Consider the following 19909-nt stretch of genomic DNA (forward strand, 5'->3'; position numbering starts at 1 on the left):
TGCTGTGCAAAGGCTCATCTCTCATCTTTAATCCTCCTGACAGTTCAGCGATAATTCACCCTGAGGCAGAGTGACTAACCTTTTCAGATGTCTTCTGATGCCTTGCAGTGGTTCCACTCATTAAATCTTTTGTCCAGAAAACTAAACTGATAGGTGTTTCCAGAAAATACGTTTATTTCATGTTTTGTTTCAGCTTCACAACATTTTATTAAAGGTAGCAAAGGTTTAGAGTGGAATACATGAAGGGTTGTAGATAAACATAAGCCAAAACCAAAGTCCTGCATTTAAATATTCTTAAGACTCTGGAAATTAAATGGCACAAGAACCTTCACATTGCCATACTATATGTATCTAACAGGTGCCTCATTCCTCAGAAAGAATGGACACTTCAGTAATTTTCTAAGGAAAAGAGGCTCCCGTAGAGGATTATTCAGTAAGATTAATTTCAATGTACCTAAAAGATCCTGCTCTAAAGTTAGTTTGAACACACTGTCAGCATGTGTAATACAAATAATTGCGATCTCTACAGAGCTTCGATCTAGAAATGTTATATGTCTTCTCCTAGACCTTCTATGGTTAATATTATGACACAAGATATGATATTCCACTTTCCTCTAATAAAATCTGTAAATCTGAGATATTTTAAAGTGGCTGCCAAAACTTCGCCATCAGTATTATTATGAGGCCACATCACACCACTAAGTTCTTCTTCTTTTTTCGTGCTTTTACTTTTGGGGAAATTGTTCTTTATAAAATCAGTGGCGCAGTGTGTTCCATTTCTGCTGTTGAAAGGCAGATTGCTGTCTCCTGTGAATTCTCTGTTGGTGTTCGGCTTACAAGACATCAGGCCAAACTTTCTTTAGCAGGCCTGAAATCTCTAATGTGGCAAAATAAGACTAATGGAAAGAGTAAAGCAGTCAGCCTGTATGAAAAGAGTTGCAGCTTCAATTTCTTGTAATGTTTGATACTGATTTTAGACACCAGAGGTCAGGCAGTGCTGCTGATCAGCTTATGAAATGGGAACAGCTCTTGCAAAAAATGGGAAATGAGCTTTCCTTTCCTTTCAATGTCGTCATATTTATGTATTTTGTCTAGCTTTCCTCTCCCCCCCGTCCTCCCCCCACCACCCATTAGCCTACAGGAAAAAACAAAACAAAAGAAACTGCTCTTCTTGAAATTCCTGCTTGCATAAAAATAAACCAAGCATAAATGCTCAGTTTTTAAGAATTCATTGTGGTTTTGTTCCCCACCTTTTCCATTTTACAGTTTCTAATAAGCTGATTGTCCTCTTCACCTTTTATGAAATCATTAAAAATTAAAGTAGTTCTTCAAATTCTTACTGTGTTCAAAGTACAGTTTCAAAAGCTATTCCACAGTGCAGCGATAGGGGGTTGACAAATTCCCCCTCTGTGTCTGCACTGCAAAAGCAATATTAGACAACTGCAGTTGCAACAATGAATTTGCTCCCCTTACATGCCCGACCCATGACCCAGCACTTTGGGCAGCAGCAGCTCCTCTGACCTTGGACAGAACTGACCAGCAGAGGACACAGTCCCCAGAGCCCCCTCCCAGGGAACAGCCTCTTGCAATTGGGGATTTGGCCTGGCCTGGCTGCTTTTTCCTGAGTGTTTGGCGGAGGTTGCTTCTGAGGTTTCTGTGATGCAGGAGGATGCAAGTTTCTCTCTCGTATCAGTTTCTTTTGAGAAAATTCATTCTTATGCACGAAAGGCTGTTTGTATATCTCAGAAGACTCTGCTCAGTGCAGTAGTGCTGTCCTTATAGCTCTCCTCTGCCAGAGAGGTTGGTGTCCAAAGTAAGGGGTAAGTTACAGCAGGGGACTAGCTGCAGGGGGGAAGGAGGAATAACATTAAACCGCTATGCCAGCCTCATTGTAAGACCCCACCTCAATCCAGAGAGGTTTTCCTCCTCTCCTTTCTCTCTCTGGAAACAAAGGTACCTGGCAGTTGGTGTGAGAGAGATAGATGTACAGATACCATCTGGCAAAGATTTGCTGTTTTTGTTTTTTTTTTTCTAATGAATAAGCATAAATCCAATCAAGTGCACGTTCAGTAGTCTTTGGAGCGGAGCTGTGCTTGAGCTTGTTCAGCTGGTGATGATGGTTATGCAGTTCATCACCTTGGTGCTACAATGGAAAATTGCCTTTTATGACCCCTTAATGCATTTTTTTTCTGTTGTCAGAGGTGTCAAATTTTATATTTTTGACTAACAAAAAAAAAAAAAAAAAAAAAAAGGTACAGAATAGTTAATGTTCCCCTTGTGAAACTGGCAGGATTTGGTAGAAATGGTGTGACTAATATGAGGCCAGTTCTGTGTGAATGAGGGGTGGACAGCACAAGTGAATGTATTTTGGCTAGCATAGGTCTACATTATAGGTGAGATATCTACGTGAACCAAGGCACTACTGGGAGCAGTCAGGAGTTCCTTTTGTTTTGTTTTGTTTTTCTCATTAGACTGACAGCCAATAAGACAGTGCAGAATAGTGCAAAATTGAAAACCTGTTACAGAGCAGAGTTCAGTTTTCTGATATATTGTTGATATTGTTCTTAAATGAACCACGCTCTATGCATTTGCCTCCCTGCTGCTCAGAACTGTGAAGAAAAATAGTGATAATCTCTCTGCTTATGAAAAGGGGAATGAGAAAGTTCCTGGAGCTCTTCCTCATTATCCAGCATATCTAAATACTGTTTCCCAGACTAACCGTATCAGTATAATTGCCTTCTCTGAGTTAGTATCTCACTTGCGGTGTCATGAATACAAAGTGTTCTCCTCCACATGAAAGCAGCATGCTGTTTCCGTGTCTTTCAAAGCCTTGCTATCTAGAGAATGAGGCCATCTTTGCTCTTAAATTTGCTAAATATACTCCCTGGAAGGTTGCAAAGTTGTCTAGAAGCTGACTTTGGCTTCCCTGTGCTCAGCCCTGGTTGTCCTCTGGCTTCTTACTATTATTCTACCCCTGGTGAGAGTGGGGAAAAAAGAAACTATGGCATTGCACACATTTATTTTGTCTTTTCTGGGATCTGTGGGAATCAGTGTCCTAAATAAAGTACCATGAAGAATTCCATAAGACAGCCCAGGTCTCCTGATACTGCTGGTCCACAACAACTGAAGCTAGCAAGGCTATGGGATGCAATTACAATGAGAGAAAATACCTTAAGTTAGCATAGCAAGGCTGGAGTCTTTCCTCTCCAACATAAGGCAGGCACCGCATTGCCCCACCACAACTTCTTCAGACACTCAAGAAACCCACGTTTAATAACAAATGTTTCAGTTAATGCTGAGCTAACTCATAATAATCTTGTTTAGGTCCAAGGGATGAGTCTGAACAATGACTTTACCCTCTGGACAGAGGACACTAGTGGTTTGTAAGGCATCAGATGACATTCTGCAGAATTCTTGCTAAGGAAAAGTAAACAATTCCCCACACACAGTCATTTCCACATGCACAACCCAGCAAACAAAGACAATGCAGCAAAAAGAGGACTTGTAATGAACATTCGGTGTAATTCTGACATCACTGCAAAACCTGTTGCCTAATTCTAATTCTTGTGGCAGAGGGGTCCTTGGATTAGAAAACCTTCAGAAATTTGACTATAGGACTTCCCAACTTTCTTTCTAGCTCCTCTTTCTACGGTCTGTGTACCAGACAGAAATACAACAGGCTAATGACAAATAATGTTTTCCACATGTGTCCATGTGGAAAATGCTAGATGAATTCTGAATTAATCATTCAACGATTGTCAGGCATGACCAATTACCATCAAAATCTGTCCCTATAGATCACACCTTAATTTAACAATAAATTACTTTAACCTCATACATCTATTTGCAGTGATTTCCAGGAAACATTACTAACCATAAAGGAATCCTCCAGTGAGTTAAGTAATTACCCTGGAGAGCTAGCTTTCACTCTTCAGCAGTGGGAACAAATGGCATTTCTAATGAGCCAGGTACAAATAACAAGTTGAATGCTGTCAAGCATCAGTATTTACCCCCCATTGGATAGAATTGCTAACTGAATTAACATCTTTGCAGCAAGGGGCTGGGTTTGCATGCAATTATAATCACGACATTCGCATTTGATGCCTTATTAGCTTTCTCAATACACTATACATAGAAAATGCAAATTCAGAAATGTTGCACTGAATACTGCCTATCTGTCAGTTTTCTTATATCTTCCAGAAGTACCTGTACAAATATAAAATTGAAGTTCTCCTTATATTGTTTTTCCAACCTGAAGTAGGTAGCCACAAAGCTAAGGAAATTTAGACTCCAGGTTTTTTGGCTTATCTTTATAGGCGAAGTTTTGTACCAGCATAATATCTACTTGTTTAAATGCAGTACAACTAAGATTAGTGATCCATCTCTAAAGATCAGCTTGCTGGACAAGGGCTTTTCCCTCTGTGTTACACAATAACTTCTTCTGTGGAAGTTAAGAAAGCTGATCAAGCACTGGAACTGTCATTTTACTGGAAATTCTAACATTTGGTTGTTTTGCTTGAAAATAGAAAAAAAAATCATCGTTAACCAGAAGTTCTGCAGAGAAAAGAATCCATCAAAATGTTTCATTTTGTCTTTAATACTACATGTAGTGATTTCCAATACAATTTATCTATTTCAATAATATACCATTAATATTCTCCACATGCAGTATTGCAAATATATTCCAAATTATTTATTTTTATGGTTTTAAAAATATTTTAAAATATTTTCCTGTTAACAATGCTTTGTTGTTTTGTTTTGTTTTTTCCAGAAAGCTTTAAAACTATTTATTCTAATGTTAAATGTAGCCATTTCTGTTTCATTTAAGGATAAGCTTATGTGTAGTGTGTTATTCTAGCAAGTGTGAAGTTTTCCACGTTAGTATAAGAGCACTTCTGAAGTTGGAGAACACTGGACAGTGTAAGGTGTGTTTGGAAAATAACACATGCTCATGAAATTAAAGCAAGCATGCAAAAAATATTGTTAAGATTATGTCCAAGATTTTAACACTTCCTGGCTGAAGTTTTTTCCATGTGGTTTTAGAAAGGAGGTTTGGTTTTGGTGGAGGGGTTTTTTTGGTTTTGTTAATTTGTTTGTTCATTTGTTTTTCTCTGTGACCGTTTTCAGTGTTTTATATAGATAGCTGCTGTAATTAGAGAGATAGATATATTTTTACAGACCGCAGTGCCAGATAGAGGTCTGAGCTGTTGAGGGCAAGGCTGGGGATAGGGACACTGTCTACTCACACATCACACCACCAGCTAGACCTGGGTCACATCACTACAGCTCATTTGCTCTCCATTAAATTCACAGCTCTCCTGTGTATGTCCATTAAACTGTTCACATGTGTGTTATTTACACAGTGAATAATAATTTGTCATTAGCTATGTGTTTAAAATTGGCAATTTATAATAATACGTTTTTTGGCAATTTCACTGGCATGGGCAGCATGGAGGCTACTTCTTAACACAAGGTGTCCATCTCTGTCCACAGAGACGTGGTCACCAAAGCGACATGCTCTCTTTTTCCTTTTTTTTCATCCGTTACACTAGGATGACCCAGTGCCTGCCTTGAACTGCTCTAACACATCTTGGGTTTCCAGTTCCAGGTCCCCCCGCTGGTGTTAAAGCAGCTGCGGCTTCAGCCTCCACTGTCTTCGTCTCCTGGCTCCCTCCCCTCAAGCTGAACGGCATCATTCGGAAATACACCGTCTTCTGCTCACACCCCTACCCCACAGTAAGTCCTACAGGGCAATCACAGATGGGCAGCACTGGCTTTTGGGGCTGAAACAGTGTGTTTACAGACACTCAGTGTTTGATGTTGTCCCTGCTGCTTCTTTTCCTGCTGTTTGTTCACCCTAAGGCAGGGTGAAGGAGGATTCTGGGGCTACAGGGGTAACTGAAGGTTAGTTTTGTTTTTTCCCCAGCTACCAAACTTTTGCACTGCTTAAGACCTATTGCACAGTGCCAACTTATAAATCATTCTAAAACTCATAATCGAAATTCAGTCTTTATTAAGGTGTTTTTGTGGGGTTTTGTCTTTATTTTGTTTGTTTGTTTTGTGGTTTGGGTGGTTTTTGTGTGTGTTTAGTTTTGTTGTTGTTGTTGTTGTTGTTGTTTTTGTTTTGGTTTTTTTTTTTTTTTATGTACTCAGTTACCTTTTACAGGACTAGCTGCAAGAGCCCTTTTGTAGCTGGAGGCATTGCTTATATCCCCATACTTAGATGTGTTTTCATCTAAGTTCTTGCCTTTTTGGTTTGAGTATTCATGTGTGAAGGAACGTAATGACTTATGAACAAACCTATCTGCTTGTGAATAAGCTTATTTATGCCTGGAGCATTTGCCCACTCTAGGTCCACATGCTATTACCTGCTGAGAAAGTGACAAGAAAAAAATTGAATTGAATATCCGTTATCTTTCTCCCTGTCTTTAAATACAAGAGACAATTGCTCTTTGTAAATACCCATGCATATTTATTTCAACATACACTGCAAAAGGTACTTATTTAGTTTTTATTCATGATTTTGATCTAGTTTTTAAGCAGGACTTCCCATCAAAGGTAGCATTGCAAGCTGCAAAATGCAATCTTCATTTAATAGATAAGGAAAATATTGTTCCAGAAATAGGAAGAGTTTGACAGGGAAATTTCAAAAAGTGCCTCAGGCTTGTTTTCAAAGCTGGTTGAGAGAGAGAAAGGCCAGAGGGTAGGTCTGAATGGGAACCTGCTGGCAGACACAGCCTCACCCAGCCCACTCTTCCTGCAAGTGACCTAATTTTGTAGGTACTCAAGGGGAGACGGGGCAAAACAGGCATTTCCGTTGATGGCTATGCTTAAACTGATGCATCCTACTATAAAGAGGGTTTATTAGTCACATCCAAAGCTAAGGATTGGTTTGCTTGTTTTATATTTTGGGACTATTAACTCCTAACTCCATTACTTTAATAATTTTAGCCATGCAAATCAAACTATCTTGAGCCTACCATTTAAATGTAAACTGCACAGAGATTTTTCCATCATGGTTCGTACATTTCTGTGGCACACAGTGGGTCAAAGAGGTCAGAGTTTACAGCTCTGGACCTTGATGTTTGGGTTCTGGTCCGAGTGGGGACCAAGTGCTTCTCTGGGGGGTTGGAGAGGACACCAGGTGGTGCTGCTAGCTCTTGCGTTACTTACCATGCACCAAGCTGCAATGTTTCTTCCTGAGGCTTTGCTAGCAATAATTTTTGGTATGCTTACATCACCAGTAAAATAAACACCTTTGGCTATTTTTTTTTCCTCTAATATGCAGTTCTCTAATATACAAAATTATTTTTTAAGCCTGTTCATTATACGGTTACCTTTTGCAGTACCTCATTGATGGACAATGACAACAGCAGTTACTTATTTTGTTGGTCTTGGACTGTACTGAATTTTACTGCTATATTATTGAGGTGTTCATTATGGCATGATGTGAGGGTATCACTATACACATTAGCCCAAGGTAGAGGCACTTGGAAGCATTCACGTTTTCTGTTAATTGTTAACACACATGTGTGTAGTTATCCTGTTGCTGCCTGTGTGCATGAAGGGGTACATGCACATGTGTACATATAGCTATATATGTGCACATACACATATGTGTGTATATCTATATACACAATATGTATCTGTGAGGACAGTCCCTGTACCACTTCTTGCTAGTGTTTTGCAGATCAGCATGAGTTGTGACTTACAGAGTGAATCTTCTTTATCAGTCCTTTGTGGTGAGTGAAGTGGTAATTACACTCAGTGGTCAGTTTCCAGAGGCCAACTTCAACATCTCTAAATAAGTGCAAGACCTCAGGACACTTCTAATACGGGATGAACTCCCCAAACTTTATTTCTAACAGAGTTATTTGTTATCTTTCATCCTTAAAAGGACTGTGAATTAAAAAGTTATTTTATTCAGAGCCAGCTTTGCAATGAGAAAAGTCTGCTGCAGAGGTGCTTGAATGCTAACACCTCTGTGCAGACACGGTCTATATAGCCTAAGGAAGTTCTTTTGTGATTCACTGCTGGCAGAGACAAATAGTTGATAGAGGAAGTGGTCCTAAATTAGAGCAAGGAGGGGAATAAATAGACGACCTGTGTCTTTGTCATCTGTCACCATAAGTAGCAAGTGCTGTAGTTGGAGGTATAGAGCTATACAAATTTTCTGAACAGACTTCTCCCAGTCAAAGCCTTGGTTGCAGAAGAACTTTGCTAAAAGTCTGACATCTAAGCAGAAAGGCGAATTCAGTCTTTAAGCATCAGTGAGGAGAAAGAGAAAAGGACAGCAGTAAATGTAGACTTATGGGAAGGCTATATTATTTGCGGAATATATTTTACAAGCAGTAAGTATATGTTGAGAACAAGTCAATACAGTAAATTTTAGACATTTAGGCTAACAGGACAGTCCTTTATAAAAGAACACTGCTTTGATGTTTAAGTCACCAACAGGAAAGCAAATTACCTCTGTTGCTTCTATTGTGCACATTTTTACTACAAAGTACAACCCCGACATATTACAAGATAAGATTTGCTACTTCTTGCAAAGTTCAGTTTGCTTTGCAGGGCAGAAGCTGTTAAAACTTCTTCTGCCCCTGTACAGAAGAATGCAGACATTTCCTTTTAAATATTTTGAGTTCCACAGACAGTATTTGCCTGGGATATTTCAAACCATAAATATGATTAATATGCAAAAAACAGAAATTATTCTCCACTGCAATCTATTCTCTAGCCAAGATAAAGGGCAAGCAAGCATCCAATGTCATGCTGCTTTATTGTTGTACCTATGTTATTGTATAGGCATTATTAGGCAGAAATTTCTCTGTTTTTTACTCTGTAAATATAGGAAAAAATACGGAAATTTTTTAATGGGTCCTTCATTCTTCAAATATAAGAACCAAAGCATACCAGAATTTAAGTTAAAATAAGTATCATCTATGATACTAACTCACAGCCCACATTCCCACAGTTCTTAACTCCACTTCCTCCCACATCCATGTCCAATTCGTTGTAGGAGTTGGCTTCTCAAAACCGCCTGTAATGGTCCCATGTTAGACAGCTTCCTTCTAGGTGTGCTCATCCCCCAGCATACTGGCAGGATGCTCATCGCACTTATTCTGCCCAGGCCTCAGGGAAGCAACAGGTGGTGCATTCACTGCAGTGCAGGCTGCCATCGCATCCTGTTAGTGCAGGTTTTCCCAGTGGTGCCATAGACATTGCACATGGTTTGGATCCCAGCAAATACACTAGGGTGGTTCAGCTCCTCTTGAGGGGTTGTGGAAGGAACTGCCTTAGGTGGCTGCTCCAGCACCTGCTGCCTTGGGTTGTATATGTGTATTGCCAGTGCTTTTAAAAGGGCAACAGAAAATGAGAGATCATTTTATATATATATGTATATATATAACCTAAAGGTTATTTCTGGGGGGGAAAAAAAAACAAACCAAACCAAAACCCACCATGAACGACCTCTTGTTGTATTCAGATCAGTACACTACATAAGGAGGAAGAAATTAGATTAGATTAAATAAAATGTAGATATCAGAAAGTGTCCAGAAAAGGTCATTGTGAGGCAAAGTGACACAAAGCATGCAATGGCTAGCCAGCCTGGGAAACTGTAATCTCAGAACGGGTAAAGAGCAACACAGAAAGAAGCACAGTGTGTGCTGAAGGCAGGAGAATGAAGGTTAAAAAGAATTTCCTGGTGCAGGAAGGGCTGAGAAAATATTAAAACTGACAGGGAAAGCAGAGAAAGGTTAAGAGCTGAAGAAATATAGGGTGTCATGCAATTTGGGTGTCAACAAACAGTATGACATCACTCAATCAGACATAAAAGTGTTAAAATCGGTTTTGCCTTGTTGATTAGAAAAGTGTAGTCATTATTGTTGTTGTTGCTGTTGGGGGTTTGTTGATGGTGATCCATTGGTCAGTCATTCGCTGATAGGATCAAACATTATAAACAAGCTTATCCTGCTGTTTCCAACAAAGCAGGTCATTAAATTTTGCATCAGTCTTCTGCTTTCTCCATGGGATGCCTGGAGATTAATGGAAAGGAGTCATGAAAGTAGAATGGCACTATAAAAGGAAAATAACTGGACACCACTCTCCTCAGTGATTTTCCTTTTCAGGACATTGTCAGTTTGTTCATGTCTTCATTCCACTCACATTAAGATGTGAAAAAATACAACCTCGCTATCATTGTCTGATTGCCTGACAGTGAAAGCTAAAAGCAGAATTTATTTGGGCAACTGTGCACAAAAAGTTTTCAGATGTTAAAGACAGACAGTACTGCCAATGGCCTAAAATATCATAGGAGCTTTATTGGAGCCTTTCTCCTGTCTAACTTAGGAAATTACTTGGTGACAATCTAATGTGTTTCTTTTTCTCAGACAGTTGCTCATTAGCTCTACTAGTGTTTGGTTTCAGTTTTTGTATATATATTTTGGGCAAGTGGATTTCCATTTTTAAATTTCCATAGAATAACAGAATTTAGGTTGGAAGGTTCCTCTGAAGGTTGTCTGGTCCCACCCATTTCTCAAAGCAAGTTTAATTACATCAGGTTGCTCGGGGACACGTGTAGTGAAGTCTTGCACACTTCCATGCATCGAGATCCCACAGTCCCTTTGGACCTCAGTTCCAATATTTGACCATGGCCTCACAGTATTTTTTTTTCTCCCAGTTGATCAGGATTTTTCCACCCTGCAGCTGCAAGTAGAGCTTGGCTCCATCTTCTCTGTATCTTCTGATGAAGTATATGGAGATGACATATATCTGCTGAACCTTCTCTCAAGGTTGACAGACAGCTGTCTCAGCCTGTCCTTGTTGGTATGCACTGTGCTCCAGCCTTCTGACCATCCCCTGACAGCCCTGCCCTGTGCTTGCTCCAGTATGTCTGGGTTTTTTTTGTACTAGGGGGCCCAAGACTGGACTGAGTACTTAGACACAGTCTCACAAGTGCAGAGTAGAGAGGAAGGATCACGTCCCTGGACTTGCTGGCTACAGTCTTGTGAATGCAGAGTTGCTAGTGCCAGACCTGCTTTTCTTCAGAGCTCTATCTTGGATTGTTTGCCATCAGGCTGTACTAGCGTGGGGGGTTATTCTGTCCCAGATGTAGGGCTTTATATTTCCTCTTTCTGAACTCCATGAGACCCTGGTCACTCCATTTCTCCAACCTGTCTAGGTCCCCCTGAACAATAGCCCTGCTCTCCAGCAGATAAACTATTACCCCCCCAGTTTCAGGCCATTCACAAACTTGCTGACAGTGCACAGTTCAAAGATCATTTCTACTAGTCAGTTCAATCATCACCTACATCAAGCAATGGTCATCACTAGTCTCCAGAAATAACCTATGTTGCTTTCTTCCAGTCTAATTGTCCTTCCAGCAGTTGTCTGCGTGGTAAGAGTCACCCATGAGTATCAAGATATGTGCTTGTGAAGCTTTCTTCAACTGCTTGAAGACAGCTTCTTCTACCTTCTCCTCTTGATCACAAGATCTGTAGCAGACACCTCATACTGTGAATATTGATCTATCCTCTGATCCTTAACCACAAGCTCTGTACTGGTTTGTCACCTGCTCTGGGGTCAGCAGCCCATGAAATAAAGAAAATCCTTTACACAAAGTGCAAGGCTTCCTTCACACCTTCCTGCAAGTATTTCTTGAAGAGACTGCATCCCTCCACTGCAGAACAACAGTCGCAAGTGCTATCCTACCATGTCACTATTATCCCAATGAGGCTGCAGCTCTGCAACTACATAGACACTTCCATGTGTCTATGATACATGCATTGGTTTACTGACGTTTGAGATGGATCCTAAATTGTGCTGCTCTTAAAGGGCAAAAGTGAGATCCTCTTTTATAATGTTGTCTCCTGGACACACTTTTTTACACCTTTGTGCCCTTGTTTCTCTATTATGGTAGCTCTCCACAACAACAGCTGATTTTAAGCCCTCATTAGAGATTAGCAAGCCTTCTTGCAGAGATGCTCTTGCTACACTTTGCCAGATATATCCCATCCCTGCTCAGTAGCTCTCAACCCTCACAGTGCTACAGTCACAGGATACAAAGCTCTGACTGCAAGACCAGACCTGCAACATCAATTGACTCTCTTCTGCTTAAGCCTTCTCCCTCATCAGAAGGCCTGAGGAGACATCACCTGGGCCCCCCTGTTCTTCACTCTCATCTCTCAAAGTCTGTTATGACTCTTGATATGGTTCACATTGACACTGACACTGTTGGTGCCCACATGGAAAAGCAGCAAGGGAAAATAGTCCAAGGGCTGATAAGCCTTGGCTATATATCCACGCATCTCAGATCTTAAAACCTGTCAAACCAAACACTCCCAAGATATTAGGTCAGGTTGGCAGATTGGTGCCTCCATCCACTGCAGGACAGAGTCTCCTATAACAATCACATGCCTTTATCCTTTTGTGCAGACACTCAGATGGCCATGATGAATCCTCTGATGGGTCTTATTCATCCTTGATAGTGTCCAGGGAATTAAACAGACTCTGAATTTGCAGATCTGCAAGTGGAGCAGGAGTCTCTTTCATGTTGTCAGAAGTCACAACTTCCAGCCTTCTAATATCCTGATCACGACCTTCCACTACCTGTTTGAGCATGTTCTCCTGCTGTCCTTCCTTCTTTGTGTTGTGTGACTCCAGTTCTCATCACCACATGCAGTTATGAGCTGAGTTGCTGGGCCCCTCTGCATACCCGCTCTGATCACCGATGTTGCAATGGCTCTACTAGTCAGCAGTGCTCTGGCTTTCCCCGATCTCAACAGGTCCCTTCTTCCAAAACTATGATGCCACTCAAGCTTTCCCTACCCATCAGTTAGCTTTGTGTGTGCTGTTATTGATACACACTACTGTTGCCAACACCACCTCTCCAGGGGCACCCCAAAAGTCAATTATAGGTGGACAACAAGTTCCAAAAGAGACTTTATTCTAGCTGGAAAAGTGTAGCAAATAAACTGATTAGAAATGGGGTTTATACAATTATTTAGCACTCCAACAACATAAAATACAGGTTCGGATATCAGTTGAGGAGATTATTGGGGTATGACAACATAAGAATAATGAGGCTCCACAACGTGCACACATATACTCACAAGAAAAAAAAACAGATGCCTCTCACTCCAGGTTACCCACAAGAAATAATCACTCGCCTGGGTTAGGTGAGGGCTCACACTTGCCTGGGTTAGGCAGGGACTCATTCAATGATACATCCAGTAAATAACCACTCACCACAGGAGAAGGTGAGGTGCTCTCAGTCCCAGCAAGTCTCCTTAGACGTTCTCCCAGTCTAAGCGGAGGGCTCCAGTTCACAGACCAACTGCTACAAGAAAACCACTGAAAGGGGGTCTTTGACTGGGACCCCATTTTATAGCCCGGTCAGATCTGGCTGTGGGCATTACAACATAGTCCAGAAGCTTCTCAGCTTCTCTGGGTACCTCCTTTGTTAAGGACCCTGTCAACTGACTGATCTTTTAAGTATACTTATTTTTTCTGTAATAAAAACACTCTTAAGACTTCTAGATCTGTTGCATTTTTTAGCTTTTGGTTTAAATGCACTAACAGGAAAAAAAAAAATACATGGTTTAACCTGCTGTCAAATTAAACAAGCATATGATGATGGCACAAGACACTGTTCCCAGGTACATTCTGTATACTCAGTCCCGTGGTAGGAGAACCAGTAGCAGCAGCAGTAGTGACTAGTCTATTAATCTGTTTCTCGCATCTCTATGCACCTTTTTCTGTCAATCTGTAGAGCACCATGGTGAGGGAAAAACTATAGTCAGACTCCCCAGTCGGAATGCATTACAGTGTTTGGTTTTTTCTGTTCAGTGGAAAAAGTGGTGTAAACCAGACTTTTCCTCCAGGCTTCCTTCTTTTTCATAAATTCATAGTCGGCAGCCTGCCAACTCTGGTCACATAGTTTTTATAAGGTCCCAGTGGAATACACTTAGGACAAATACCATGGTTTCTTATGAAGTCCTATATGTTTGAGATACATTTCCCAGCACAAAACCATGCAGAATCTTCCAAAAAACACCTGAAGGATACTCTTTGTAATGTCTTACTGATATCCTATCAAAAGTAAAGTATACACAGGATACTCTGGGAGTTGCCCCGTGAAAGAAGAAAGTCATCTCTTCCCTATCTCTTTAATTTATAGACTCAAGGGGGGATTCAAATCACCTGACTTTAGACATCTTGAAGAGAGACATCTATGCTGATTCTGGGGTCATCAAGGCTTTTCTTTCATTAAAGGAAATAAGCTAAATGTCTAGGAGAAGCTGGATAAATCTTCTTCCAAAAGCTTCCCTTCTCTTTGTTTACTCCATACATGGTTATCATAAACCAGGTGATAAGCATGTTAAACTAGATTATGTGAAAGTATATATAACTATCTTAGACTAGGTCTTTAAAGAGCAAGGATTACCTGACATGATTTCCCAGCACTCAGGTATTTTCCACGCCATTCTTTCAGGCAGATGCAGGACTTGTCTTGATTTTGTATGAGATGTGCCCAAAATTCTCAATGTGAGGCAACCTTGCATGGTACTTTCTGACCCCTGGTTCCTCTCCCATTTTAAAGACTTGAATAAAAGGCATGGAAAATAAAGCAAAAGCAATTATAAGCCAGACGCAATTTGTTGTTACACATTGTAGAGGCTTTAATGATTAAAGAGATGCTGAAAGTCTCTTTAAATGAGGAGAGAGGTAACTGAAAAAAAGTTGGCTAAGTAGATTAAGTTACTATTGAGTGGAAGTTTATTTAGAGTCAGCAGAATCTGTAAGGTTGAATTTAAACTATATGTTCATTGATTTTTGTACTACAAGCAGTGTTTATCACTGTGTCTATACAGTACTTTTTACAGCATGAGGATATTTATGTTTATTAATTCTCGTTCTTTATATAGCACAGAACTAATGTATAACTATGGGGTTATTAAAAAAAATTATTTTGAATAGTATTTAAAATATGTCTTTTTCTAATATATCACATGTACTGTTTACAGCTTTTTCATAGTTATTTCACAGCTTTGTTACCAGCTCCCAAACACAGCACATTCATTCTTTTAATTACTTTGTCAACTTTACATTTTTTGCCTATCTTATTTTTGTCATAGAGCAGATCTCAGGAGAGATGTGACAGAGTAGAAATTAATTCTGATGATGTGCTGGCTTGTACGATTTTTAAAAGATCTCCTCACAAAGCCCTACTGAAACAAATTTGATATTGATTTTTTCATAAAACTGTGGTTTTGTCTCACTACCTAGTCTCACATCCAGGTACAACAATATAGTCTAACAATAAGTCCTTGGTGTCAGTTGCAGTGTGTTTCAGCATGTTTGAATTCATCCCATTCCCTTCCGTATCACATAAAGGACAGCGCACTCGGGACCAGATGATGTGGTACAATTTGTGCATTGATTGAAATGCTTTGGACAAACCTGGTGATTTCTTGGAGCCAACAAATGAGGCAGAAGGACTCCTGGCAGCCCAGGGGGTGGTCTCCTGACCTTCCTGTGGGTACCAGTCTGTGACATGACATGATGCTTCCCTGATCATGAGCCTGAGGAGGCTGATGACCTCTCTGTGAGCTGCTGCAAAGGGACGAGCAGGTGTACCTCAGTGGCTCACAAGCAACAGATTTCTTGACTGCATGGTATACCTGGAACTGCAGGCAGCAGGCTGTCTTCCAGGCATAACTCCCAGAAATGGGTTTGAAAGTTTTTCCTGCAGATGGGAAGACAAGGAGCTGCCTCTGCTGTTTCCAACAAAACTTCCGTCTTGCATTTTCTAACATTTCAGTTCTGCATTTAAGAAATAAAAAAAAGAAAGATAACATTTTGTACGGAAGTTGCATTCCGGTTTGTGTACAGGTTCTGTTTACAACAGTTTTCTTCAATAATGCTGAGCAAAAAATAGATGTCATGTTTCCAAACATGAGCCAAAACAGCAAGACCTGAACAGAAGACATCATATGACCAAAGTGGCATCCAGAGTCATACTGAAAACTGGTCCAGGGCTGGTGGTTGTTTGCAGCCCCAACAGTCTGTTCATCTCTGAAAGAAAGCAACGCAAAACCCAGGAGTCCTGGAGAGAACAACTAGTCCATGACCTCAGTCACAGTTTCACATCTTTAGAGAGTTCACTGAGAAGGCACATCAGTGGTCTGTCTACTCTGTTCAGGGATGCAGAACTGGAAGTTCCTTATTTATAAATACAATAAAGTATTGATTTCCTATTAACCCAATTTGCTTCTGGTTAGAAAGAACTTGTCATAGCCTCCATTACTAGATAACTTGTCACACCAAGAGACTCTAAAACCTCATTTCCAGGAGCAATGAAGGCCTGACATAGAGCGTGGTAATCAATTCTGTTATGGTGTTGTGAGAAAAGATTGAAATCTCTCTGTTTTGACCTTGGAGAACTAAAAACTTACTTTAGTTACTGATGAGACTCAGTGGTCATTGTAGGCCTCATCCGTAGTGCTGATTAAACAAGGGCCAAGGAGAAGCACCTGACCCTGAGAGTAGGTGACATTGACTGACATCTGCCTACACTGCTTGGCATTAGCCCCTCTAACCAGATTTGTTTTGAAGAGAGCTATGTGGTATAGTACAAAACTGAGACAAAGATCAAGTTAAAAAGCAGTGTGGATCATCACGGTGTAGTGCTCAACACACTCCCTGGCTCTCTCCCATTTAGCAACGGAGATAAGCCCAGAGGATAAAATGCATGTTTATTGAGAGAAACCTAGCTAGGAAAACATGGTTTCACTGAGACAGCTCAGACTAGATATAAAATTCATTGCCCTTCTGTGGGTGGCTATGAAACCAGTGGTTTGTTGTTGTGGACAGGAGAGAGCAGCATAGGTATCTCCCCCAAGTCCACTTTTGTTTGGTGGTTCCATTAATGACCTGGATAATTAAATAGCAACAGTGCCTATTAAATCTGTGGAGATATAAGGCTGGGAGGGATTGCAAATACACTGGAGACAGAACTAGAATTCAGACAGATCTTGATGAACCGGGAAATTTGTCTGGAAAAAATAAAATGTAGTATGGGTAAGTGCAAGAAAACGGATACTGTGAACAATCAGCTACAAAAGTACTGGGTAGAGAGCAATTGTCTAGATTCTTCAGAAGAGGATATTGTGCATCCCAAGATGAACATTAGCTGCCTTTATAATCCTGTTATGAAAAGCCAAATGCTACACCCTGGCATTGTTGAACACAGGTTTGGAAACTGTATTCAAGAAGGCTATGGACCAACATTAGAGAGTCCAAAGGATAACAGAAGATATTATTAGAGAAACTGTTAAAGAAAATGTGATATCTGGGCAATGTTTAACGCATTAGGCTTATTAAATTGTAAAAGGTTAGGGTACTGGTGGGGAAAGGAACGATAAAACTTCATGTAGGTTGAGGACTGGTGCAAAGACAAAGGTAATAATCTATTCTCCATCTTCCTAATAGAATGCAAAAGGCGGCATGGGCTTAAACTGCAGCAGGAAACTCAAGCTAGATTTCAAGAAAGCTTACTCATAATAAGAGTAGTTAAACAATGGAGTAGGTCTTGCAGTGTAGGGCGTTGCAAAATCTCAATTTATTTTAAGTGTTCAAAATCAGTTTGGAAAATATCTTACTGAAATTGTGCTGATACATTTGAACCTAGTTTAAAGAGAAAGGATAGACTTGTGTGAACTATCAAGGTCTTTCCAGCCCAGTTTTTAGATGATGATACAGCCATATTTTATAACTAAATTCATAGTGAATACATGCATGCCACTCTAGGTAGTATATACAAGTATTTTTAATTTTCAAAATGAGGCAGGCAATGTACAGGTATGTGACTTGCATACGCTCTTACTTCACAACACAGACCACAAACTTGGGGTGTTTCTCACCTTTCACTCTTTGTACTTCAGTCTTCATATGGCTTGTGCAGTTCATCTCCAAGTTTTCTTGCAACTTGCAGAGAATGAGGAGATACAGAGCTTTAGTGCACCTATTTTACATCAGAAGTTGTGTAGATGCAGTGTCAGGCAAGGTGCAGACTTGCTTTGGCTGAATAATCTTCCAGTGTACAGTAAATGTTACCTGTTACCTTACTTCCCTTGCTTGGGAAATTCCCTGATTGCTTGGAAAACTATTACAAACATAATTTTCTTCTAAAGCACCCTTTAGAAGTTTTCCCAGGCTGGGCTGAAAAACACAACAAACAAAACAAAAAACCAGCCAGAGGCTTCAGAGTTTCTACACATTGCCTATCTGATTGCTTTCTAAAGGAGTCAGAAATGCCAGGAGATGGCATACTATTTCAAAGCATACAATGTACACAATAGAGTTGAAGTTGCATCAGAGATGCTCCCTGCAGTGGCTGTTCCTCAGCATTTCTTGCTGTTGCCTGGTTGGAAAAGCAGATTGACTGCAACCTGATACAGAACTTCGATTTCTTTTTATTCTTCATGGCCCTTGCTGTCCTTTTAGAATCCCAGCCCTGTATGTGCTTCCTAGGCAGTGTGCTAAAGACAGAAGAAATATCAACCCATCATCTTTGAACCAAACAAAAAAAAGCTGTTCAAAATAAAATCCCTTAAGCACGCCTGTTACTTCTTTTGGGATAAAAAAGAAATATGTGTTTCATAATGGCACATGAGAAGACCAATATGCATCAAGCTGACACTCCTTTAAAGTATTTCTTATTTCAATTGTTTAATCTTCTCTTTGCTGACAAAGCTCCCTTTTTTCTTTTTGTGTAATGAAAGTCTCTGGCATGTTAGTCTAATTGAAATGACAGGCAAAAGTTGAAAGTAAAATCAATTCTTTGTCACTGGAGCATCTCCAACTATTTAGAAGCAAATGTTAGCTGAGGAAACAGGAGGTGTATGTTAACCAGCTAGAAACCAAAACCGCTTGTGATAGCAGTTTGTTCTAAGAAAATAATAATCATTAATTTAGGGAAGATAAATTTACCAGATTCAATTAATAAATTAATTCCATGAATAATTGAATTTATGCTTGGAATAGCTACAGTTGCAAATGTGTGAATGATGCTGGTTCTCTGTGGGTGAAAGAAAGGAAGTGAAGACAAGGCATTTTAAAAGACATTACAGAAAAGAATTCTGTGTTTATTCCATCTTTGGAGTTCCAGAGATTTTATTAGATTTTTTCAGTTTTGTCTTTAACTTTGGTCCCTCAGAACAGGAGCTTCTAATGCCAGTGCTGTAGCTCCAAGGCTGAGCTCCTTTTCTGCTTAGCTGCTCACCTTATCGCAAACATAAAATCTCAAACCAGATTTCTCTGAGCTGTGTTTAGCAATTGTATACAGAATATGTCTGTCTGACTGTCCCAGTCTCTGTCACTGAAGAGGGGAGCGGAGCAGCGAGGCATTTCATACAGGAGATCTGCAATATTAGGAGTATCTTCCAAAGGCAGCCATGTATCCCTTTCATAAACCATGAGAGTAATGGAAAAAACAGTCAAAATTTAATCTGACTGTTGCTTACTGGAATGAAAGTTTAGCAATAAGGAAGCCTCTAATGCTTAGATTTTCCTAAATGCTGTAACCATGTTCCATGTTCATAGGTGGTTTAGAGGTAGCTTGTGCTAGATAGCTGCATAAATTAGTGGAGCCTAAATGCCAGAGACAGCCTGGCCTGTTTGACTTTCAAATTAACCCTAGGAAATGCTGCTTCATTAATATTAAAATTCAGCTTCCTGCACCATGATCAATACCTTAATTTTTGTGTATGACTTCACAAAGATTCAGCCTGTCAAGCCATGGGCATTTGTCCAATAATCTTGTGCAAATGCCAGGACAGATGATTCTCAAAACCTGCTGTAATATTTCACATAATAATATGTGTCTGCCTGCACTGACCTCTTCATA

At 40.1% G+C, this 19909-nt stretch overlaps 1 protein-coding gene across 1 annotated transcript in view; it reads left to right on the forward strand.

Moving 5' to 3' along the window:
• Positions 1–19909, forward strand: part of DSCAM (DS cell adhesion molecule) — a 471903-nt gene that overhangs the window by 388426 nt on the left and 63568 nt on the right. Inside the window, exon 20 of the mRNA XM_082049341.1 lies at positions 5603–5736. Coding sequence (XP_081905467.1) covers positions 5603–5736 — 134 coding nt within the window. The remainder of the gene's footprint in view (positions 1–5602; positions 5737–19909) is intronic.

The sequence above is a fragment of the Streptopelia decaocto genome (genome assembly GCF_964273445.1).
Source record: "Streptopelia decaocto genome assembly, chromosome: 1".
NCBI lineage: Eukaryota > Metazoa > Chordata > Aves > Columbiformes > Columbidae > Streptopelia > Streptopelia decaocto.